This window comes from Cololabis saira, chromosome 20 (assembly GCF_033807715.1).
Source record: "Cololabis saira isolate AMF1-May2022 chromosome 20, fColSai1.1, whole genome shotgun sequence".
In the NCBI taxonomy this organism is placed as follows: Eukaryota; Metazoa; Chordata; class Actinopteri; order Beloniformes; family Belonidae; genus Cololabis; species Cololabis saira.
In genome coordinates this window covers 1,241,752-1,267,372 of record NC_084606.1, presented here as the reverse complement: position 1 = coordinate 1,267,372, position 25,621 = coordinate 1,241,752, and the positions used below count along the sequence as shown (strand labels likewise).

Here is a 25,621-nt window from a genome sequence, read left to right as displayed (position 1 = left end):
AACAGGCGTAGCTACAACTGTTAGATTTCATCTATTAAACCAACATCTTCCTAAATGATTTATTTCAGCCAGCATAATTCTCAACAGAGCTGCAGGTTTCTCTCCCGGGACGACGGCGCTGGGTTGACCCGGCGGACACGTCTGTTCTCGGGCTGTGAGCTGCTGCTGCTGTTACCATGGTAACAGCTGCTGTTGCTCCTCGGGGCCGGCGGCTCTTCTCATCTCCCAAACCATCGAGTCAAATTTCTTAACAGGCGTTATTTGGATAAACTGAGCCCAGGTTGGGGATCTTAACGGTTACTTTTACGCCTGAAAAAATATTAAAACTTAATAAAGTGCCATATTAACAGCGCTACAGCTGAAATTAAAACAGCTTTTGGCTCTCAGCTTCCTGATCAGGGTAGGGATGAAAACGAGGGGTAAGGGGAGAATTGGGACAGACACCTGGGCCAAGTGCCCTAGATCTCAAGTGCCCTAAAATCTCCCCCTTCTTTTTTAGGGGTAGGGAAGAAAAGAAGGGCGAGTGAAGGGGAATTGGGATTGGGCCTTAGTGTGAAGTCGTCGTCTCGTCCAGTATTTTAAATGTGGTGAAATGAGAAGGATTATTCCGTAATAATTGGACCTAAACAGCGAAGCTGAAACTCTGATAGTCTGAACATTTCAAGTTCCAGTTCCTGATCTGCAGAATTAACAAGTTCACGTTCTTTATTTGCAAATATGTTGCGTTCAGTTCACCGTTCTCCCAGAAATGACCGGTTACGGCGAAGTGACGGCCGGCTGAGCGGGTGATGGATTGTTGGACCAGAACTGCAGCCAGACACGTAAACATCCCGTACTGATGACGCAGCAGAAGCAGAGATTGTTTGTTCAAGTTTATAAGACGGTTCAGGAGCTGTCAGGGTCCGAGGGAGGAACGTGTTTGTGTCGGCCCTTCACGTCATAAATAAATACAACTAAATCACTGCTAGACGACCAAGGCCCAGTCCCAACACTCCCCCAACTTTTCTTCCCTGACCCCTAAAAAAAAGGGGGAGATTTTAGGACACTTGAGATCTCTAGGGCACTTGGCCCAGGTGCCTGTCCCATTCCCCCACCCCCCCTCGTTTTCATCCCTACCCTGATCAGGAAGCTGAGAGCTAAAAACTGTTTTAATTTCAGCTGTAGCGCTGTTAATATGGCAATTTATTAAGTTTTAATATTTTTTCAGGTGTAAAAGTAACTGTTAAGATCCCCAACCTGGACTCAGTTTATCCAAATAACGCCTGTTAAGAAATTTGATCTGATGTTTTCTGGATTTCTGCCTGACTGCCGGCTCCGGAGCTGATTTATGGGTCCGTGTTAAATCGACGCAGAGCCTACAGCGTACGGCGCGTGTCGCCGCGTAACCTACGCCGTAGCCTCTGCGTCGATTTAACACGGAACCATAAATCAGCTCCGCTATCTTCACTTCAGCTTTATCTGAAAGTGTGTAAATTACAAAATTTACACACACAAATTACACACAAATTTAGTAAATTTACAAAAAATTTACAAAAATTTTGTAAACTATTATATCAGAAACATCCAAAACAAATCTGACGAGTCACAGGATTATTTCTCTCTATTTCTCACAAAAAAATGCTTGCTCCCTTGGTCACAATCTGAGACGAGTCTGCCTGTTTGCCCTTGAGGCAAATCGACGCAGAGCCTACGCCGTAGGCTACGTAGCCTACGGCGTAGGCTACGTAGCCTACGGCATAGCTTACGTAGCCTACGGCGTAGCTTACGTAGCCTACGGCGTAGCTTACGTAGCCTACGGCGTAGGTTACGTAGCCTACGGCGTAGCTTACGTAGCCTACGGCGTAGCTTACGTAGCCTACGGCGTAGGTTACGTAGCCTACGGCGTAGGTTACGTAGCCTACGGCGTAGCTTATGTAGCCTACGGCGTAGGTTACGTAGCCTACGCCGTAGGCTACGTAACCTACGGCGTAGGCTACGTAGCCTACGGCATAGCTTACGTAGCCTACGGCGTAGGTTACGTAGCCTACGGCGTAGGTTACGTAGCCTACGGCATAGCTTATGTAGCCTACGGCGTAGGTTACGTAGCCTACGGCGTAGCTTACGTAGCCTACGGCGTAGGCTACATAACCTACGGCGTAGGCTACGTAGCCTACGGCGTAGCTTACGTAGCCTACGCCGTAGGTTACGTAGCCTACGGCGTAGCTTACGTAGCCTACGGCGTAACCTAACAGCCTTTACTCCGGCGCGATCTTCGCGAACAACGGACAAAAAAGTGATTATGTTCATTCCCTGAGTGAATATTATGAAAGTAAAATATATATTTCTCGCTAGAAATGTAATCAAGATGCATTTTTATGCAGAAACTAACTCAAAATATTGATTTTATTCACTAATCACTAATTCACTTCGCCATGTTTTTTCTTTTGGATTTAGTCCGCAAATGACGACGAAAAGCATTCTAGGAAATGTTATGGTCCCTGGATCAGCCAGTGTGCATTTGAAATCCCTTGCTGTGAAGGGACAATTCTAGGGCTGCAGCTATCGAATATTTTAGTAATCGAGTATTCTACTGAAAATCCCATCGATTAATCGAGTAATCGGATAAAACATATTTTTGTTTAGTTAAAGAGCAATTATAAATATACATAAGATGTTAGATGTTAATTGACATTACTAAGACTAAATGATATAATCCAGTAGGTTCATGGCTGTGCATTTAAAAACCCTGAACTTACACCAGTCGACCAAATTCACTGATTCACTCAAAAAACTAAGATCTTACCAAGAAATGTTCTTATTTCTAACCTAAAAATGCCATTACACCTGATAACACACATCACTTAAAGGTTAGCTGTTTTTCCCACGTGTTTCAATTGAACTTTCATTTGTGTCAAGCACATTTTAAGTTCTAGTTACGTTTTAAGTTAGAGTTTTGGCAGTGTTCAAAATAAAATTACGAGACCTGCTGTATTGGAGCACATTTTCTTTTAGTTAAAACTGTAGCGGGGACGGATGTTTAGAGAAACCTATGTATGTACCGGGTGAAGCTGATTTATGGTTCCGCGTTACAACAACGCAGAGCCTACGGCGGCGGCTCTGCGTTGATTTAACACGGAACAATAATTTTGGCGGGGAACATATAGGATAACGGACGAATATAGAATATATAGTGGATTAAAAATAAAAGTTAAGCACTGAGCTACATGTGTCTCCCACCTGAACATTGCATGTTACTAAAACCAAACATATCCGCCGCCTCTTTCTTCTATCTTTTACGTGCGCGGCGGCAGCGCGTTGTGTCGCATTAAATGTAGTCCGGGCGTAATACCAGCTTTGAGCTGGTGAAATTAAACGGAAGAAAAAAAAAAAAAAAAAAGAAGAAATTAAACGATTCCTCGAGGCATAGAAAATTCCTCGATCATTTTTTGTAATCGAATTACTCGAATTATTCGAGGAATCGTTTCAGCCCTAGACAATTCACAGCCACTAGCCCTCGTTTTCTCCACCCCCCTAGGTGAAAAGAGGAATTGGGACACCACTACCCTCACGGGAACACGCACAATTTAGGGGAAGTGAGGGTAGTGGTGTCCCAATTCCTCTTTGCATGTAGGGCTAGTGGACATAACGAGGGGCTAGTGGACATAACGAGGGATAGTGGACATAACGAGGGATAGTGGACATAACGAGGGGCTAGTGGACATAACGAGGGCTAGTGGACATAACGAGGGCTAGTGGTCATAACGAGGGCTAGTGGACATAACGAGGGCTAGTGGACATAACGAGGGCTAGTGGACATAACGAGGGCTAGTGGACATAACGAGGGCTAGTGGACATAACGAGGGATAGTGGACATAACGAGGGCTAGTGGACATAGCGAGGGCTAGTGGACATAACGAGGGCTAGTGGACATAACAAGGGCTAGTGGACATAACGAGGGCTAGTGGACATAACGAGGGGCTAGTGGACATAACGAGGGATAGTGGACATAACGAGGGATAGTGGACATAACGAGGGCTAGTGGACATAACGAGGGCTAGTGGACATAACGAGGGCTAGTGGACATAACGAGGGATAGTGGACATAACGAGGGATAGTGGACATAACGAGGGATAGTGGACATAGCGAGGGCTAGTGGACATAACGAGGGCTAGTGGACATAGCGAGGGCTAGTGGACATAACGAGGGCTAGTGGACATAACGAGGGCTAGTGGACATAACGAGGGCTAGTGGACATAACGAGGGGCTAGTGGACATAACGAGGGCTAGTGGGCATAACGAGGGCTAGTGGACATAACGAGGGCTAGTGGACATAACGAGGGCTAGTGGACATAACGAGGGCTAGTGGACATAACGAGGGCTAGTGGACATAACGAGGGGCTAGTGGACATAACGAGGGATAGTGGACATAACGAGGGATAGTGGACATAACGAGGGGCTAGTGGACATAACGAGGGCTAGTGGACATAGCGAGGGCTAGTGGACATAACGAGGGCTAGTGGACATAACGAGGGCTAGTGGACATAACGAGGGGCTAGTGGACATAACGAGGGCTAGTGGACATAATGAGGGGCTAGTGGACATAACGAGGGATAGTGGACATAACGAGGGATAGTGGACATAACGAGGGGCTAGTGGACATAACGAGGGCTAGTGGACATAACGAGGGCTAGTGGTCATAACGAGGGCTAGTGGACATAACGAGGGCTAGTGGACATAACGAGGGATAGTGGACATAACGAGGGATAGTGGACATAACGAGGGCTAGTGGACATAGCGAGGGCTAGTGGACATAACGAGGGCTAGTGGACATAACGAGGGGCTAGTGGACATAACGAGGGCTAGTGGACATAACGAGGGCTAGTGGACATAACGAGGGATAGTGGACATAACGAGGGCTAGTGGACATAACGAGGGCTAGTGAACATAACGAGGGCTAGTGGACATAACGAGGGCTAGTGGACATAACGAGGGCTAGTGGACATAACGAGGGGCTAGTGGACATAACGAGGGCTAGTGGACATAACGAGGGCTAGTGGACATAACGAGGGGCTAGTGGACATAACGAGGGCTAGTGGACATAACGAGGGGCTAGTGGACATAACGAGGGCTAGTGGGCATAACGAGGGCTAGTGGACATAACGAGGGCTAGTGGACATAACGAGGGCTAGTGGACATAACGAGGGGCTAGTGGACATAACGAGGGGCTAGTGGACATAACGAGGGCTAGTGGACATAACGAGGGGCTAGTGGACATAACGAGGGCTAGTGGACATAACGAGGGGCTAGTGGACATAACGAGGGGCTAGTGGACATAACGAGGGGCTAGTGGACATAACGAGGGATAGTGGTCATAACGAGGGATAGTGGTCATAACGAGGGCTAGTGGACATAACGAGGGGCTAGTGGACATAACGAGGGCTAGTGGACATAACGAGGGATAGTGGTCATAACGAGGGCTAGTGGACATAACGAGGGGCTAGTGGACATAACGAGGGCTAGTGGTCATAACGAGGGCTAGTGGTCATAACGAGGGCTAGTGGACATAACGAGGGCTAGTGGACATAACGAGGGCTAGTGGACATAACGAGGGCTAGTGGACATAACGAGGGCTAGTGGACATAACGAGGGGCTAGTGGACATAACGAGGGATAGTGGTCATAACGAGGGCTAGTGGTCATAACGAGGGCTAGTGGACATAACGAGGGCTAGTGGACATAACGAGGGCTAGTGGACATAACGAGGGCTAGTGGACATAACGAGGGATAGTGGTCATAACGAGGGCTAGTGGACATAACGAGGGATAGTGGACATAACGAGGGATAGTGGTCATAACGAGGGCTAGTGGACATAACGAGGGCTAGTGGACATAACGAGGGCTAGTGGACATAACGAGGGATAGTGGTCATAACGAGGGCTAGTGGACATAACGAGGGCTAGTGGACATAACGAGGGGTTAGTGGACATAACGAGGGCTAGTGGACATAACGAGGGGCTAGTGGACATAACGAGGGCTAGTGGACATAACGAGGGATAGTGGTCATAACGAGGGCTAGTGGACATAACGAGGGCTAGTGGACATAACGAGGGCTAGTGGACATAACGAGGGCTAGTGGACATAACGAGGGCTAGTGGACATAACGAGGGCTAGTGGTCATAACGAGGGCTAGTGGACATAACGAGGGCTAGTGGACATAACGAGGGCTAGTGGACATAACGAGGGCTAGTGGACATAACGAGGGCTAGTGGACATAACGAGGGCTAGTGGACATAACGAGGGCTAGTGGACATAACGAGGGCTAGTGGACATAACGAGGGCTAGTGGACATAACGAGGGCTAGTGGACATAACGAGGGCTAGTGGACATAACGAGGGCTAGTGGACATAACGAGGGCTAGTGGACATAACGAGGGCTAGTGGACATAACGAGGGCTAGTGTGTATCAATCTAGCCCTTCACAGTGATAGTGATTCAGATACTGACTTTCCCAGAATGCTTTACGTCATCATTTCCAGACTGAATCAAACAATAAAACATAGCGGACATTTCTAATTTTTAGTAAATAAAATCAATATTTTGAGTTAGTTTCTGGATAAAAATGCGTTTTGATTACATTTCTAGCAAGAAATATATATTTTACTTTCATAATATTCACTCAGTGAATGTACATAATCACGCGCTTGCTCGTTGTTGCGAAGTCTTTTCAGATCTCGCCAGAATAAAGGCTGATTTATGGTTCCGCGTTACACCAACAGCAGAGCCTACGGCGTAGGTTACGTAGCCTACGGCGTAGCTTACGTAGCCTACGGCGTAGCTTACGTAGCCTACGGCGTAGGTAACGTAGCCTACGGCGTAGCTTACGTAGCCTACGGCGTAGGTTACGTAGCCTACGGCGTAGGCTACGTAACCTACCTACCTACTGTTTCTGCATAAAAATGCGTTTTGATTACATTTCTAGCAAGAAATACATATTTTACTTTCATAATATTCACTCAGTGAATGTACATAATCACTTGCTTGCTCGTTGTTGCGAAGTCTTTTCAGATCTCGCCAGAATAAAGGCTGATTTATGGTTCCGCGTTACACCAACAGCAGAGCCTACGGCGTAGGTTACGCGGCGACGCGCGCCGTACGGTTTATCTTATTTATTTTTCCTGCTGTTATTTCTTTTTCCTGCTGTTTTACCTACTGTTGTTAACTTGATATTGCCTGTTATTGCTTATGTTCTACCTCTAAGTTCTGTCTAAAACATCTAAAACGCTCCTGCCCCCTGGGGGGGGCACAGAGACCTTCTGTCTCTTTGGTTCCAGGCTACACCCTGACTGTTAGTGCAGGAGAGAACCAAAACAACCGTTCCGTTTGTGATACAAGCATGAACTTTGGTACACACATTAGCCAAAGGCATTCCAAAGATAATTGGACGTGGAGCCATCGTGAATTTTCAACATGGCGCCCATGGCAGCCATTTTTCAAAATGGCCGAAACTGCAGAAACAAGTGTTTTCTAATGAGTAATTGGTTGAAATGAGTTGCCAATTTGCCCTGGCTCTTTTTTTTCTCTTTTTTTCCTCGCTTTACCATATTTTTTTCCTCTTTATTTCCTCTTTTTTCCTCTTCTTTTTCCTCTTTTTTTCTATTTTTTTCATCTTTCATCCTTTTTCATCTTTTTTCCCTCTTTTTTCCTTTTTTTCCTTGGCTCCACGTACATATCTTTTGGGGATAGAGAAAAAAAAGAGGGAAAAAAAGAGGAAAAAAATAGGGAAAAAAAGAGAAAGAAAGAGGAGAAAAGATGAAAAAAGATAAGATGAAAAAAGAGGGAAAAAAGATCAAAAAATAGTAAAAAAATATGGCAAAAAGAGGAAAAAAAGAGAAAAAAGGAGAAAAAGATGGAAAAAAAGAGAAGATGAAAAAAAGAGAAAAAAGAGGAAAAAAAAGAGGAGTGTAGACTCATTAGAAAACAGTTGTGTCCATGTTGAAAATTCACGACGGCTCCACGTCCAGATCTTTTGAGGAAACCTTTGGCTATTTGTACCAAATTTGATGCTTGTATCACAAACTGAATGATTCCTACACATTTTATAGCTAAACAGCTGGACTATGTCTAGAACAGACACCATGTTACTTTTTGCCCCTGTAGAGGCTACAAATACTCATGATGCACTTTGTTAAATAAAATAAAATATAAATCTTTTCCTTCTTTTTTTTACCTACATCTCAGCATACAGTTTTCTTTCACTTTTTCCTTGAAATTTTAGAGAAAAAAGATGGTGAGATTAATCGCATAGTTAATTACAGAAATCATGGATTAATTAAGATTAAACATTTTAATAGTTGGCCAGCACTAATATTAATATGTTGCAGAACTACAGTCATATAATTCATGCAACAGCTGAAAAAACGGTTTTAAAAACACTAACCCTAATCAATATCAGATTAAATCAAATGTTGATAATGGATTCTGAATCTTAAGAATGGGAATCAAATGGATTCTTGATATTTGAATGGATCCCCAGCCGTGACTAAAACGCTCCCAGCAGGACGGTTTCAGTAACCAATCACAGCGACGCTGCGTCGGCTAAATTAAGATTATTAAAACCTGCTGGTGAAAATGTTCTTTCTCAGATTTCAACCTTTCAAGTGAATTTAACAAAACCAAGGCTTTGTTGCCTCAAACACACACACACACACACACACACACACACACACACACACACTCTCTGAACCCGCTGACTTCGTGGACGCGTTGCCATGCCGACCGGCCAACATGGTAAAAACCTCAGGAGTGTGAGAGTCGAGACCGGAGAGGAAACTACGCTGGACTTTCTACACGAGCTGCCAATTTCCAAGTTTTTCTCTCTGTATTTTTCAGCTGGAAGACGAGAAACACTTCACTTATTCTGTTATTTTGCTGGAAACGCTTCACTAATTCTGTTATTTTGCTAGAAACGCTTCACTAATTCTGTTATTTTGCTGGAAACGCTTCACTAATTCTGTTATTTTGCTAGAAACGCTTCACTTATTCTGTTATTTTGCTGGAAACACTTCACTTATTCTGTTATTTTGCTGGAAACGCTTCACTAATTCTGTTATTTTGCTAGAAACGCTTCACTTATTCTGTTATTTTGCTGGAAACACTTCACTTGTTCTGTTATTTTGCTGGAAACACTTCACTAATTCTGTTATTTAGATGGAAACGCTTCACTAATTCTGTTATTTTGCTGGAAACACTTCACTAATTCTGTTATTTTGCTGGAAACGCTTCACTTATTCTGTTATTTTGCTAGAAACACTTCACTTATTCTGTTATTTCGCTAGAAACACTTCACTTATTCTGTTATTTCGCTAGAAACACTTCACTTATTCTGTTATTTCGCTAGAAACACTTCACTTATTCTGTTATTTCGCTAGAAACACTTCACTTATTCTGTTATTTTGCTGGCAGTAATCTGGAGCGGGTGTTCCCTCCATCCTGATTTGGAGAGTTGGAGAGCAAGGACTAGTTAAAGTAGTTTGGTGATTCTGTCAAAGAGAGAAAAACATTCAACCTCCATCAGCCCTCCTGGACTCAAACCTCCAACCTTTAACTTTAGTGGGACGGACCAGACGTTAGTGAGACGGACCAGACGTTAACAGGAACATCAGGGAACTGAGAAGAAAGTCCCACCTGTGTCGATGCTCGGGCTTGCGTCTGTCTGGGCGACCTGGGGAAACACAGAAACCGGGGTTAGGATTAGGATTCCAGTGTTTTATGAGGACCAGGCTCTGTGTTTATTCCAGTGTTTTGTGAGGACCAAACTCTGCGTTTATTCCAGTGTTTTATGAGGACCAAACTCTGTGTTTATTCCAGTGTTTTATGAGGACCAGGCTCTGTGTTTATTCCAGTGTTTTATGAGGACCAGGCTCTGCGTTTATTCCAGTGTTTTATGAGGACCAGGCTCTGCGTTTATTCCAGTGTTTTGTGAGGACCAGGCTCTGCGTTTATTCCAGTGTTTTATGAGGACCAGGCTCTGCGTTTATTCCAGTGTTTTATCAGGACCAGGCTCTGCGTTTATTCCAGTGTTTTATGAGGACCAAACTCTGCGTTTATTCCAGTGTTTTATCAGGACCAGGCTCTGCGTTTATTCCAGTGTTTTATGAGGACCAGGCTCTGCGTTTATTCCAGTGTTTTATGAGGACCAGGCTCTGCGTTTATTCCAGTGTTTTATGAGGACCAAACTCTGCGTTTATTCCAGTGTTTTATCAGGACCAGGCTCTGCGTTTATTCCAGTGTTTTATGAGGACCAAACTCTGTGTTTATTCCAGTGTTTTGTGAGGACCAGGCTCTGTGTTTATTCCAGTGTTTTGTGAGGACCAGGCTCTGTGTTTATTCCAGTGTTTTGTGAGGACCAGGCTCTGCGTTTATTCCAGTGTTTTATGAGGACCAGGCTCTGTGTTTATTCCAGTGTTTTATGAGGACCAAACTCTGTGTTTATTCCAGTGTTTTGTGAGGACCAGGCTCTGTGTTTATTCCAGTGTTTTGTGAGGACCAGGCTCTGTGTTTATTCCAGTGTTTTGTGAGGACCAGGCTCTGCGTTTATTCCAGTGTTTTATGAGGACCAGGCTCTGCGTTTATTCCAGTGTTTTATGAGGACCAGGCTCTGTGTTTATTCCAGTGTTTTGTGAGGACCAGGCTCTGCGTTTATTCCAGTGTTTTGTGAGGACCAGGCTCTGCGTTTTTTCCAGTGTTTTATGAGGACCAGGCTCTGCGTTTATTCCAGTGTTTTATCAGGACCAGGCTCTGCGTTTATTCCAGTGTTTTATGAGGACCAGGCTCTGTGTTTATTCCAGTGTTTTGTGAGGACCAGGCTCTGCGTTTATTCCAGTGTTTTGTGAGGACCAGGCTCTGTGTTTTTTCCAGTGTTTTATGAGGACCAGGCTCTGCGTTTATTCCAGTGTTAATGAGGACCAAACTCTGTGTTTATTCCAGTGTTTTATGAGGACCAAACTCTGCGTTTAATCCAGTGATGCTGAGCAGAAACTACCGGATTTTCCGGACTACAAGTCGCACCAGCCATAAAATATAAAATAAAGCCATAAAATAAAGAAGGAATAAACATATAAAAGTCGCACTTTGGGGGGAAATCGATTTTATAAAATCCAACACCAAGAACAGACATGTCATTTTGAAATAATAGGGCTCGGTCGTCTTGACGTCATCACCTGGCGGAGCCGCCATGTTGGAAGCTACCTTAGCTGCTAGCTTAGCTACTAGCTTAGCTGCTACCTGAGCTGCTAGCTTAGCTGCTACCCGAGCTGCTTGCTTAGCTGCTCTTCGGACCACTGTGTACAGACGAGCTCCCTCTTCATTGTGTCTTACTTGTAAGCGTTACTTTCCGTTACTCTGTAACCATGGTAACCCGTTGCTGCAGCAGCTCCACACGTAACAGACGTGGGGAAAAGATCGCTAACGGTTTTAACTTTTGTTCCCACTGTTTTCCAGCTTTATGATCTGAAGCTCCTGCATCCGTTAGTGAACTGCACACGAGACTCCAACGATTATAACAACGGATCATCGGAAATGCTCCGAAGTGTCGGTAGCGGCTCACACCGCAAACACCGCAAACAAGCTAGCCGAAGACGTGGGATGTGCAGAACTGCGGCAGTAAATCGTCGTCGGAGCTCCACTCTTTAGTAGGGATTTCATATGGATTCAAACCGTTAACAATCATTATTTTCTCCATATTCCGCTCCCTGGCTTCCTTGTTTAAGGTTCCTGGTAAATTCCGGTTCCTTTCCGGCATTTTAACATCTTTTGTTTGCGCTCCGTCTGCTCACTTGGTGCTACCACACTGCTGTTTGTTTACACTCACGAGGCTGCCAACATGGCCGCCACGTCCCAGAATGCACCTTGGTGACCAAGCCCTATCTAAAACATAACTAGAATAAAGTCAAAAACCGGCTGAATAATTGTACGGTTTGCTAACGTTACATGACACAACTGAGAACCTGCCTGGTATGTTAACACAACATATTAAGAGTTACAGTAATCCCTGGCTGTAACGGTTCTCCTTTCACATCTCGCTGCTTCACGGATCTGCATTCTGCATCGTGTTCTGCATTCTGATTGGCTCAACAGTCTCCCCGCTTCTTCACTTCCTGTGTCAATAACGTTGGTTGCTTAGCAACAAGCTGAGAACGGCCAATGAGCTTCAGCAGCAGCTCAAGAACAGGAACTTTGATGAATCGTTCATTACAGTCTCGGATATAATCCATGGTGACATGTCGGTTTATAAGAATCTTTTTGCCCAGAAGAAAAAAGAGCGACAACAACGACCCATAACTATGTTCTTCTCTGGTAAAAACTCTCCTGCACCGCGGCTTTAGGGGAAAAAGACGCTACAGAGTCGGGATGCAGCGGCTCAGAAGAGCAGGAATACACGCCAGTCACCATTTGTCTTACTGGACAAATTATGATCATACTTTACGCTAGGGATGGGCGGTATGGACTAAAAAAATTTATCAAGATAATTTCTGGCATTTATCCCGATAACAATAAAAAAAATAGCAATACAAAAACGTTATCAACGGGAATGTATTGGTATTTTTTTTAATCGTGATAATTTTTTTAGTCCATACCGCCCATCCCTAATATAAATATATATATATATATATATATATATATATATATATATATATATATATATATATATATATATATATATCTCTGTTTCAGTGCTTTAGGAGAAACCTGCCCTTCCAGGATCCACCAGGTTTCAGCCGGATGAATGGATGAATGTTGCCATGGAAACGTGTGAACAACTGCACTAATCAAGACATTAATAATAAATAAATGTGTATTTATGAGCGTTTCCTGTGGTCATGTCCATTACACTTCCTAACTTCTGCTCACAGAAAACACACAGGATTTGACTGGAAATAAGTTCAATTACTGACATTTTCACCAAAGAAACAAACTTACTTATCAAACAAGTTTAAACAAGTGTAGACGAAAACACCTTTCAGTCTTTTTTCTTGTACGTGGTCCATTTACCGAACCGACACTATCGCCATCAAACTTTTACGCCTTTTATCCAATAAAAACCATTGTATGAAGAATCAAAAGAAGACGTTGAGGGTTTTAATGAGTCCCAGATGTTTCTGCAACATCAGGAATGAAAGAGTTTAGTTTCCACTGAGCAGAGACGGACGACGCGGAGGAATCTCAGGAACATTTCACCTCCAGCCTGAACCTGAGCGGCTCTTTTACGGGTGAAAAATGAAAATAAAAAGATAAATTAACTCCTGCCCTGAGACTTTAAGGTTTCCTACCTCCTCCTCCTCCTCCTCCTCCTCTTCCTCCTTCTCCTCCTCCTCCTCCTCAGCTCAGACTGGTCAGGACTCGTCTCCTCGCTGAGCGACTAGTCGTTGACGTGTCACAGCAACATCCTTCCCTTCTGCCCTTTTTCCTCCTTTTTCCTCTTTTCCTGTGATTAAACACTTTAAAAGTGTCCTAATCGTCTCCTCCTTCACCTTCTCCGTCCTGGGGCCCGCCCCCATCTCTGATTGGCCGGGAGCTCCCAGGAAGCCCCGCCCCCCTCTCTGATTGGCCGGGAGCTCCCAGGAAGCCCCGCCCCCCTCTCTTGGCAGGCTGAAGGTTTCTGCTGAAGTCATCAGGTTTTAACATTTCCAGATGTTGAGCTGCAGATGTTCCAGAAACTCTGACTCAGCAGTCCGTCGTCTGCTGGGATTCTGGTTCTCCGGGAACCAGCAGGAACTAAAGGACCCACCAGGAACCACCAGGAACCAACAGGAACCCCGGGAACCAACAGGCAAACGCAAAGACGTAACTGACGTTAGCAGAGGCGTAAGTGACGTTAGCAGAGACGTAACTGACGTTAGCAGAGACGTAACTGACGTTTGCAGAGACGTAACTGACGTTAGCAGAGACGTAACTGACGTTAGCAGAGACGTAACTGACGTTAGCAGAGACGTAACTGACGTTAGAGACGTAACTGACGTTAGCAGAGACGTAACTGACGTTAGCAGAGACGTAACTGACGTTAGAGACGTAACTGACGTTAGCAGAGACGTAACTGACGATAGCAGAGACGTAACTGACGTTAGCAGAGACGTAACTGACGTTAGCAGACGTAACTGACGTTAGCAGAGACGTAACTGACGTTTGCAGAGACGTAACTGTTAGCAGTGACGTAACTGACGTTAGCAGAGACATAACTGACGTTAGCAGAGACGTAACTGACGTTAGCAGAGACGTAACTGACGTTAGCAGAGACGTAACTGACGTTAGCAGAGACGTAACTGACGTTTGCAACGACTTAACTGACGTTTGCAGAGACGTAACTGACGTTAGCAGAGACGTAACTGACGTTAGCAGAGACGTAACTGACGTTAGCAGAGACGTAACTGACGTTAGCAGAGACGTAACTGACGTTTGCAGAGACGTAACTGACGTTTGCAGAGACGTAACTGACGTTTGCAGAGACGTAACTGACGTTAGCGGAGACGTAACTGACGTTAGCGGAGACGTAACTGACGTTAGCGGAGACGTAACTGACGTTAGCGGAGAGGTAACTGACGTTAGCAGCGACGTAACTGACGTTAGCAGAGACGTAACTGACGTTAGCGGAGACGTAACTGACGTTTGCAGAGACGTAACTGTTAGCAGTGACGTAACTGACGTCAGCAGAGACGTAACTGACGTCAGCAGAGACGTAACTGACGTCAGCAGAGACGTAACTGACGTCAGCAGAGACGTAACTGACGTTAGCAGAGAGGTAACTGACGTTAGCAGCGACGTAACTGACGTTAGCAGAGACGTAACTGACGTTAGCAGAGACGTAACTGACGTCAGCAGAGACGTAACTGACGTCAGCAGAGACGTAACTGACGTTAGCAGAGACGTAACTGACGTTAGCAGAGAGGTAACTGACGTTAGCAGCGACGTAACTGACGTTAGCAGAGACGTAACTGACGATAGCAGAGACGTAACTGACGTTAGCAGAGACGTAACTGACGTTAGCAGAGACGTAACTGACGTTAGCAGAGAGGTAACTGACGTTAGCAGCGACGTAACTGACGTTAGCAGAGACGTAACTGACGATAGCAGAGACGTAACTGACGTTAGCAGAGACGTAACTGACGTTAGCAGACGTAACTGACGTTTGCAGAGACGTAACTGTTAGCAGTGACGTAACTGACGTTAGCAGAGACGTAACTGACGTTAGCAGAGACGTAACTGACGTTAGCAGAGACGTAACTGACGTTAGCAGAGACGTAACTGACGTTAGCAGAGACGTAACTGACGTTAGCAGAGACGTAACTGACGTTAGCAGAGACGTAACTGATGTTTGCGACGACTTAACTGACGTTTGCAGAGACGTAACTGACGTTAGCAGAGACGTAACTGACGTTAGCAGAGACGTAACAGACGTTAGCAGAAACGTAACTGACGTTTGCAGAGACGTAACTGACGTTTGCAGAGACGTAACGGACGTAACTGACGTTGGCAGAGACGTAACTGACGTTTGCAGAGACGTAACTGACGTTAGCGGAGACGTAACTGACGTTTGCGACGACGTAACTGACGTTAGCAGAGAGGTAACTGACGTTAGCAGCGACGTAACTGACGTTAGCAGAGACGTAACTGACGTCTGTAGAGACGTAACTGACGTTAGCGGAGACGTAACTGACGTTTGCGGAGACGTAACTGACGTTAGCGCAGACGTAACTGACGTTAGCAGAGACGTAACTGACGTTAGCAGAGACGTAACTGACGTTAGCAGAGACGTAACTGACGTTAGCAGAGACGTAACTGACGTTAGCAGAGACGTAACTGACGTTAGCAGAGACGTAACTGACGTTAGCAGAGACGTAATTGACGTTTGCAGAGACGTAACTGACGTTTGCAGAGACGTAACTGACGTTAGCAGAGAGGTAACTGACGTTAGCAGCGACGTAACTGACGTTAGCAGAGACGTAACTGACGTTTGCAGAGACGTAACTGACGTTTGCAGAGACGTAACTGACGTTAGCAGAGAGGTAACTGACATTAGCAGCGACGTAACTGACGTTAGCAGAGACGTAACGGACGTAACTGACGTTGGCAGAGACGTAACTGACGTTTGCAGAGACGTAACTGACGTTAGCAGAGAGGTAACTGACGTTAGCAGCGACGTAACTGACGTTAGCAGAGACGTAAATGACGTCAGCAGAGACGTAACTGACGTCTGTAGAGACGTAACTGACGTTAGCGGAGACGTAACTGACGTTTGCGGAGACGTAACTGACGTTTGCGGAGACGTAACTGACGTTTGCGGAGACGTAACTGACGTTTGCGGAGACGTAACTGACGTTAGCAGAGACGTAACTGACGTTTGCGACGACGTAACTGACGTTTGCAGAGACGTAACCGACGTTAGCAGAGACGTAACTGACGTTTGCAGAGACGTAACAGACGTCAGCAGAGACGTAACTGACGTTTGCAGAGACGTAACAGACGTCAGCAGAGACGTAACTGACGTCAGCAGAGACGTAACTGACGTCAGCAGAGACGTAACTGACGTCAGCAGAGACGTAACTGACGTCAGCAGAGACGTAACTGACGTCAGCAGCGACGTAACTGACGTCAGCAGCGACGTAACTGACGTTAGAAGAGATTTAACTGACGTAACTGACGTTTGCAGAGACGTAACTGACGTTAGCGCAAACGTAACTGACGTTAGCAGAGACGTAACTGACGTTTGCGACGACGTAACTGACGTCTGCAGAGACGTAACTGACGTCTGCAGAGACGTAACTGACGTCAGCAGAGACGTAACTGACGTCAGCAGAGATGTAACTGACGTCAGCAGAGACGTAACTGACGTCAGCAGAGACGTAACTGACGTCAGCAGAGACGTAACTGACGTCAGCAGAGACGTAACTGACGTCAGCAGAGACGTAACTGACGTCAGCAGAGACGTAACTGACGTTAGCAGAGATTTAACTGACGTAACTGACGTTTGCAGAGACGTAACTGACGTCAGCAGAGACGTAACTGACGTTTGCAGAGACGTAACGGACGTAACTGACGTTGGCAGAGACGTAACTGACGTTTGCAGAGACGTAACTGACGTTAGCGGAGACGTAACTGACGTTTGCGACGACGTAACTGACGTTTGCGACGACGTAACTGACGTTAGCAGAGAGGTAACTGACGTTAGCAGCGACGTAACTGACGTTAGCAGAGACGTAACTGACGTCAGCAGAGACGTAACTGACGTTAGCGGAGACGTAACTGACGTTTGCAGAGACGTAACTGTTAGCAGTGACGTAACTGACGTCAGCAGAGACGTAACTGACGTCAGCAGAGACGTAACTGACGTTAGCAGAGAGGTAACTGACGTTAGCGGAGACGTAACTGACGTTAGCGGAGACGTAACTGACGTTTGCAGAGACGTAACTGTTAGCAGTGACGTAACTGACGTTAGCAGAGACGTAACTGACGTCAGGAGAGACGTAACTGACGTTAGCAGAGAGGTAACTGACGTTAGCAGCGACGTAACTGACGTTAGCAGAGACGTAACTGACGATAGCAGAGACGTAACTGACGTTAGCAGAGACGTAACTGACGTCAGCAGAGACGTAACTGACGTCAGCAGAGACGTAACTGACGTTAGCAGAGAGGTAACTGACGTTAGCAGCGACGTAACTGACGATAGCAGAGACGTAACTGACGTTAGCAGACGTAACTGACGTTAGCAGACGTAACTGACGTTAGCAGAGACGTAACTGACGTTTGCAGAGACGTAACTGACGTTAGCAGAGACGTAACTGACGTTAGCAGAGACGTAACTGACGTTAGCAGAGACGTAACTGACGTTAGCAGAGACGTAACATGACGTTAGCAGAGACGTAACTGACGTTAGCAGAGACGTAACTGACGTTTGCAGAGACGTAACTGTTAGCAGTGACGTAAATGACGTTAGCAGAGACGTAACTGACGTTAGCAGAGACGTAACTGACGTTAGCAGAGACGTAACTGACGTTAGCAGAGACGTAACTGACGTTAGCAGAGACGTAACTGACGTTAGCAGAGACGTAACTGACGTTTGCGACGACTTAACTGACGTTTGCAGAGACGTAACTGACGTTAGCAGAGACGTAACTGACGTTAGCAGAGACGTAACAGACGTTAGCAGAAACGTAACTGACGTTTGCAGAGACGTAACTGACGTTTGCAGAGACGTAACGGACGTAACTGACGTTGGCAGAGACGTAACTGACGTTTGCAGAGACGTAACTGACGTTAGCGGAGACGTAACTGACGATTGCGACGACGTAACTGACGTTAGCAGAGAGGTAACTGACGTTAGCAGCGACGTAACTGACGTTAGCAGCGACGTAACTGACGCTAGCAGCGACGTAACTGACGTTAGCAGAGACGTAACTGACGTTAGCGGAGACGTAACTGACGTTTGCGGAGACGTAACTGACGTTAGCGCAAACGTAACTGACGTTAGCAGAGACGTAACTGACGTTTGCAGAGACGTAACTGACGTTAGCGGAGACGTAACTGACGTTTGCGGAGACGTAACTGACGTTAGCGCAAACGTAACTGACGTTAGCAGAGACGTAACTGACGTTAGCAGAGACGTAACTGACGTTAGCAGAGACGTAACTGACGTTAGCAGAGACTTAACTGACGTTAGCAGAGACGTAACTGACGTTAGCAGAGACGTAACTGACGTTTGCAGAGACGTAACTGACGTTTGCAGAGACGTAACTGACGTTAGCAGAGAGGTAACTGACGTTAGCAGCGACGTAACTGACGTTAGCAGAGACGTAACTGACGTTTGCAGAGACGTAACTGACGTTAGCAGAGACGTAACGGACGTTAGCAGAGACGTAACGGACGTAACTGACGTTGGCAGAGAGGTAACTGACGTTAGCAGAGAGGTAACTGACGTTAGCAGCGACGTAACTGACGTTAGCAGAGAGGTAACTGACGTTAGCAGCGACGTAACTGACGTTAGCAGAGACGTAACGGACGTAACTGACGTTGGCAGAGACGTAACTGACGTTTGCAGAGACGTAACTGACGTTAGCAGCGACGTAACTGACGTTAGCAGAGACGTAACTGACGTCTGTAGAGACGTAACTGACGTTAGCGGAGACGTAACTGACGTTTGCGGAGACGTAACTGACGTTAGCGCAAACGTAACTGACGATTAGCAGAGACGTAACTGACGTTTGCAGAGACGTAACTGACGTCAGCTGAGACGTAACTGACGTCAGCAGAGACGTAACTGACGTCAGCAGAGACGTAACTGACGTCAGCAGAGACGTAACTGACGTCAGCAGAGACGTAACTGACGTCAGCAGAGACGTAACTGACGTCAGCAGAGACGTAACTGACGTCAGCAGAGACGTAACTGACGTCAGCAGCGACGTAACTGACGTTAGAAGAGATTTAACTGACGTAACTGACGTTAGTGGAGACGTAACTGATGTAATTGACGTTTGCAGAGACGTAACTGACGTTAGCGGAGACGTAACTGACGTTAGCAGAGACGTAACTGACGTTTGCGACGACTTAACTGACGTTTGCAGAGACGTAACTGACGTTAGCAGAGAGGTAACTGACGTTAGCAGAGACGTAACTGACGTTAGCGGAGACGTAACTGACGTTAGCAGAGACGTAACTGACGTTTGCGACGACTTAACTGACGTTTGCAGAGACGTAATTGACGTTTGCAGAGACGTAACTGACGTTAGCAGAGACGTAACTGACGTTTGCAGAGACGTAACTGACGTTAGCAGAGACGTAACTGACGTTAGCAGAGACGTAACTGACGTTAGCAGAGACGTAACTGACGTTTGCAGAGAGGTAACTGACGTTAGCAGCGACGTAACTGACGTCAGCAGAGACGTAACTGACGTCAGCAGAGACGTAACTGACGTCAGCAGAGACGTAACTGACGTCAGCAGAGACGTAACTGACGTCAGCAGAGACGTAACTGACGTCAGCAGAGACGTAACTGACGTTTGCAGAGACGTAACTGACGTTAGCAGAGACGTAACTGACGTCAGCAGAGACGTAACTGACCTTAGCAGAGACGTAACTGACGTTAGCAGAGACGTAACTGACGTTAGCAGAGACGTAACTGACGTTATCAGAGACGTAACTGACGTAACTGACGTCAGCAGAGACGTAACTGACGTTTGCAGAGACGTAACTGACGTTATCAGAGACGTAACTGACGTAACTGACGTCAGCAGAGACGTAACTGACGTTTGCAGAGACGTAACTGACGTTATCAGAGACGTAACTGACGTAACTGACGTCGGCAGAGACGTAACTGACGTCGGCGGAGACGTAACTGACGTCGGCGGAGACGTAACTGACGTCGGCGGAGACGTAACTGACGTCGGCGGAGACGTAACTGACGTCGGCGGAGACGTAACTGACGTCGGCGGAGACGTAACTGACGTCGGCGGAGACGTAACTGACGTCGGCGGAGACGTAACTGACGTTTGCAGAGACGTAACTGTTAGCAGTGACGTAACTGACAGCAGTGACGTAACTGACGTTAGCAGAGACGTAACTGACGTTAGCAGAGACGTAACTGACGTTTGCAGAGACGTAACTGTTAGCAGTGACGTAACTGACAGCAGTGACGTAACTGGCGTTTGCAGAGACGTAACTGACGTTAGAGACGTAACTGACGTTAGCAGAGACGTAACTGACGTCAGCAGAGACGTAGCTGACGTTAGCAGAGACGTAACTGACGTCAGCAGAGACGTAACTGACGTTAGCAGAGACGTAACTGACGTTAGCAGAGACGTAACTGACGTTTGCAGAGACGTAACTGACGTTAGCAGACGTAACTGACGTTTGCAGAGACGTAACTGACGTCAGCAGAGACGTAACTGTCGTCAGCAGAGACGTAACTGACGTCAGCAGAGACGTAACTGACGTTAGCAGCGACGTAACCGACGTTAGCAGCGAAGTAACTGACGTTTCCGCCGACGTAACTGACGTTTGCAGAGAGGAAACTGACGTTTGCAGAGACGTAACTGACGTTTGCAGAGACGTAACTGAAGTTAGCAGAGACGTAACTGAAGTTAGCAGAGACGTAACTGACGTTAGCAGAGACGAAACTGACGTTAGCAGAGACGAAACTGACGTTAGCAGAGACGAAACTGACGTTAGCAGAGACGAAACTGACGTTAGCAGAGACGTAACTGACGTTAGCAGAGACGTAACTGACATTAGCAGAGACGTAACTGACGTTAGCAGAGACGTAACTGACGTTAGCAGAGACGTAACTGACGTTAGCAGAGACGTAACTGACGTTAGCAGAGACGTAACTGACGTTAGCAGAGACGTAACTGACGTTAGCAGAGACGAAACTGACGTTAGCAGAGACGAAACTGACGTTAGCGAAGACGTAACTGACGTTAGCAGAGACGTAACTGACGTTAGCAGAGACGTAACTGACGTTAGCAGAGACGTAACTGACGTTAGCAGAGACGTAACTGACGTTAGCAGAGACGTAACTGACGTTAGCAGAGACGTAACTGACGTTAGCAGAGACGTAACTGACGTTAGCAGAGACGTAACTGACGTTAGCAGAGACGTAACTGACGTTTGCAGAGACGTAACTGACGTTAGCAGAGACGTAACTGACGTTTGCAGAGACGTAACTGACGTTAGCAGAGACGTAACTGACGTTTGCAGAGACGTAACTGACGTTAGCAGAAACGTAACTGACGTTAGCAGAGACGTAACTGACGTTTGCAGAGACGTAACTGACGTTAGCAGAGACGTAACTGACGTTAGCAGAGACGTAACTGACGTTAGCAGAGACGTAACTGACGTTAGCAGAGACGTAACTGACGTTAGCAGAGACGTAACTGACGTTAGCAGAGACGTAACTGACGTTAGCAGAGACGTAACTGACGTTAGTAGAGACGTAACTGACGTTAGCAGAGACGTAACTGACGTTAGCAGAGACGTAACTGACGTTAGCAGAAACGTAACTGACGTTTGCAGAGACGTAACTGACGTTAGCAGAGAAAAACAAGGGAAAAACAGGGAAAAACAAACCGGTTTCTCAGCTGGTTCTTGGTTGCATGAGTTGGGAACCAGATCCAAATTTGGAACCGGTTTGGTGGAAAAGGAGTCTCAGTCCGGCGTCCTTGTGTGGTTAAGCGTAAGATCGTTATACGAGTCGCGCTTTTCGTTCCTCACCAGTTTTACGTAAATCTTTAATGTGTTTCTAACGTTTTTAACCCGTCTGACCTCAGACTGGAAGAAAAGCCGATAGTCGTCTTAGGGTGCTTTCAGACCTGTGGTACGTTTGTTTTGTTCCGATTCAGGGGCTGAATCGATACAGTTGTTCAGTTTCTCGTTCGTGGGGTTTGTGTTCACAAGGCAAACGTCTGTACCATTTCAAAGCTGATAACAAATGCCATGAACCAGCTGCTCTCTGATTGGTCAAATGAACGCGGAAGGAGTTTCCTCTTCCGTACCCCGGGAAAAACGACACGCCCCTTTCAGCGCCGACCGCCACCGTTGGCTTTAGGCTGATTTATGGTTCCGCGTTACACCAACGCAGAGCCTACGGCGTAGGGTACGCCGTAGGCTCTGCGTTGATTTAACGCGGAACCATAAATCAGGCTTTACCCATTCATTTATGTGCGACCGCTCGGCGCAGAGCGGAGCTCAGCGGCGGATGAGAGGCCGCCTACCGCAGGGTTGGTGCTGCACAAACCCTGCCCGAATTGAACATCTTTTAATTTCACCGTGCCGCGCTGGGACGACATCTTGGCACGTCCAATAGGAGAGAAGGTGGTGGAGGCTGCACAGACTCTTCTCCTTGCGCCTCTCCTAGGAGAACCTAACCTCTCCTAGGAGAACCTAACCCTAACCTCTCCTAGGAGATCCTAACCCTAACCTCTTCTAGGAGAACCTAACCCTAACCTCTTCTAGGAGAACCTAACCCTAACCTCTCCTAGGAGATCCTAACCCTAACCTCTCCTAGGAGAACCTAACCCTAACCTCTCCTAGGAGAACCTAACCCTAACCTCTCCTAGGAGAACCTAACCCTAACCTCTCCTAGGAGAACCTAACCCTAACCTCTCCTAGGAGAACCTAACCTCTCCTAGGACAACCTAACCCTAACCTCTCCTAGGAGAACCTAACCTCTCCTAGGAGAACCTAACCTCTCCTAGGAGAACCTAACCTCTCCTAGGAGAACCTAACCCTAACCTCTCCTAGGAGAACCTAACCCTAACCTCTCCTAGGAGATCCTAACCTCTCCTAGGAGATCCTAACCTCTCCTAGGAGAACCTAACCTCTCCTAGGAGAACCTAACCTCTCCTAGGAGAACCTAACCCTAACCTCTCCTAGGAGAACCTAACCCTAACCTCTCCTAGGAGAACCTAACCCTAACCTCTCCTAGGAGAACCTAACCCTAACCTCTCCTAGGAGAACCTAACCCTAACCTCTCCTAGGAGAACCTAACCCTAACCTCTCCTAGGAGAACCTAACCCTAACCTCTCCTAGGAGAACCTAACCCTAACCTCTCCTAGGAGAACCTAACCCTAACCTCTCCTAGGAGAACCTAACCCTAACCTCTCCTAGGAGAACCTAACCCTAACCTCTCCTAGGATCTCAGCTCGCTTGTTTTGTGCCGTTTCAGAGCGCGATTGCTGTGTTCACATGTACCAAACGTTCCGATCTTTAGGGGGAAACGTTCCCTGTTCCGGAACAAGTGCTTGAAACGGGACAGAGGTGAAAGCACCCTTAGCTTCAGCTCAACGCAGTAATATCCACGAGGACTTGACCTGAACTGTTTCCTCCTGAAGGTTCTCAGGTCTGCGTTTACGTGGGACGATCTTCTCCTCAGCGTTTCCCTGAAAGACGACCTACGATGTTGGAATATTCCCAGAGCCAAACCCGCCCTCGCCTCGGGGCAGGGCTGACGTTAGCAGAGGGGTTTCTGGGTAATTGTCCGACTCACACGGAACAGAACTTGGAAGTGTGAAAACGCTGTTAAATTATGACTATAGTTTCCCCGGAACGAGACAAAGGAGTGGACTCAAAGATAAACTGTTGGCACAAACGTCCCTGCCGGAGGAGAAGCTTCTCCCGCTGGATTTACCACATGCATGTGTGAACTTTGACCCTGGATTTACCACATGCATGTGTGAACTTTGACCCTGGATTTACCACATGCATGTGTGAACTTTGACCCTGGATTTACCACATGCATGTGCGAACTTTGACCTAGATAGTTTTATACAGTCGTGGATTCAGGACTTTATGGCTGTGAGACGTCCACGCTCACGTGCAGCTCACGGGACACGCTGGTGAAAATCTGCTAATAATTTAGATTAATGTGGTGTTTTAATATTCAATAAGATGTCAAACAATCCCTTAAATCATAGTTAACTCATGTTTAGTCCATAAAATGATATAAAAGTGGTGTTTGTGCTTCTTATTTAGTAGGGAAAGGACATTTTTATCAGTACTGTGAGACATTTTACGGGAATACACCAAATATCTCATGAAAGTGAGAAACTGGGAATGTAAAAGTCTAACACACACACATACACAAATTATATATATATATATATATATATATATATATATATATATATATACACATATATATATATATATACAGTGTTTCCCCTAGAATGCTTTTCAGGCCCGGTGGTACCCACCGAAAAAACCCTAAACAGACGAAGCGCATGGGACGGCATATTGGACATGTGACATGCAGCAATATAACAAAGTTTTACATTAAAAATCATTGTAGGCTTATATTGCTGAATGATATCACTTCAATGAAATCATTAGGCTTAATCTAACCTTTAACCAGAGTGTCATGTGCCTGAAAGGTCTGACCCATACGAGCATTGAGCACATCTTTTCTAGATATTTCAGAGGGATCTTTATGAAAACCCTCTGGTCGTCTTTTAACGGCTGCTTGTGCTGACGGCATATGTGACAAAACATCCCTATTCACAATTGAGATTATATCAGTTGTAAATAAACATTGTAGAAGATTTGTTTTACCCGTTTGGTTATAACAGAGTTACATGCATTTGACTGGGGGAGAAAATGAACCTTTAGTGGTTCTAATGGAAAGACAATCTATTGTCTGTGTTATTTTCATTATTATTGCTTACCAAAAAAAGAAGCTCAATCAGAACAAAAATGTAAGCTAAACAACAAATTAGACATTTACTATGGGGAATATGGTACAACCAAGGGCTGTATTTATGGTTATTAAGCCATTCGGGATCCCAGCCAGATGTTTAAATGCGTTGTTTTTTACTGGGTCACCAGTCGGATCGGTGTCAACGACGGTAAAGGCTGATTTATGGTTACGCGTTGCACCGGCGTAGGGTACGGCGTAGGGAACGGCGTAGGGTACGGCGTAGGGTACGGCGTAGGGTACGGCGTAGGGTACGGGGTAGGGTACGGCGTAGGGTACGGCGTAGGTTACGGCGTAGGGAAACGGCGTAGGGAACGGCGTAGGGAAACGGCGTAGGGAACGGCGTAGGGTACGGCGTAGGGTACGGCGTAGGGTACGGCGTAGGGAACGGCGTAGGGAACGGCGTAGGGTACG

The 25,621-nt window shown here is 46.3% G+C and overlaps 1 protein-coding gene across 1 annotated transcript in view; it reads right to left on the bottom strand.

The window, feature by feature from the left end:
• The window catches only part of LOC133420899 (basic proline-rich protein-like), a 67,420-nt gene that overhangs the window by 37,677 nt on the left and 4,122 nt on the right, over nucleotides 1–25,621 (bottom strand). Inside the window, 1 exon segment of the mRNA XM_061710781.1 lies at nucleotides 9,661–9,697. Coding sequence (XP_061566765.1) covers nucleotides 9,661–9,697 — 37 coding nt within the window.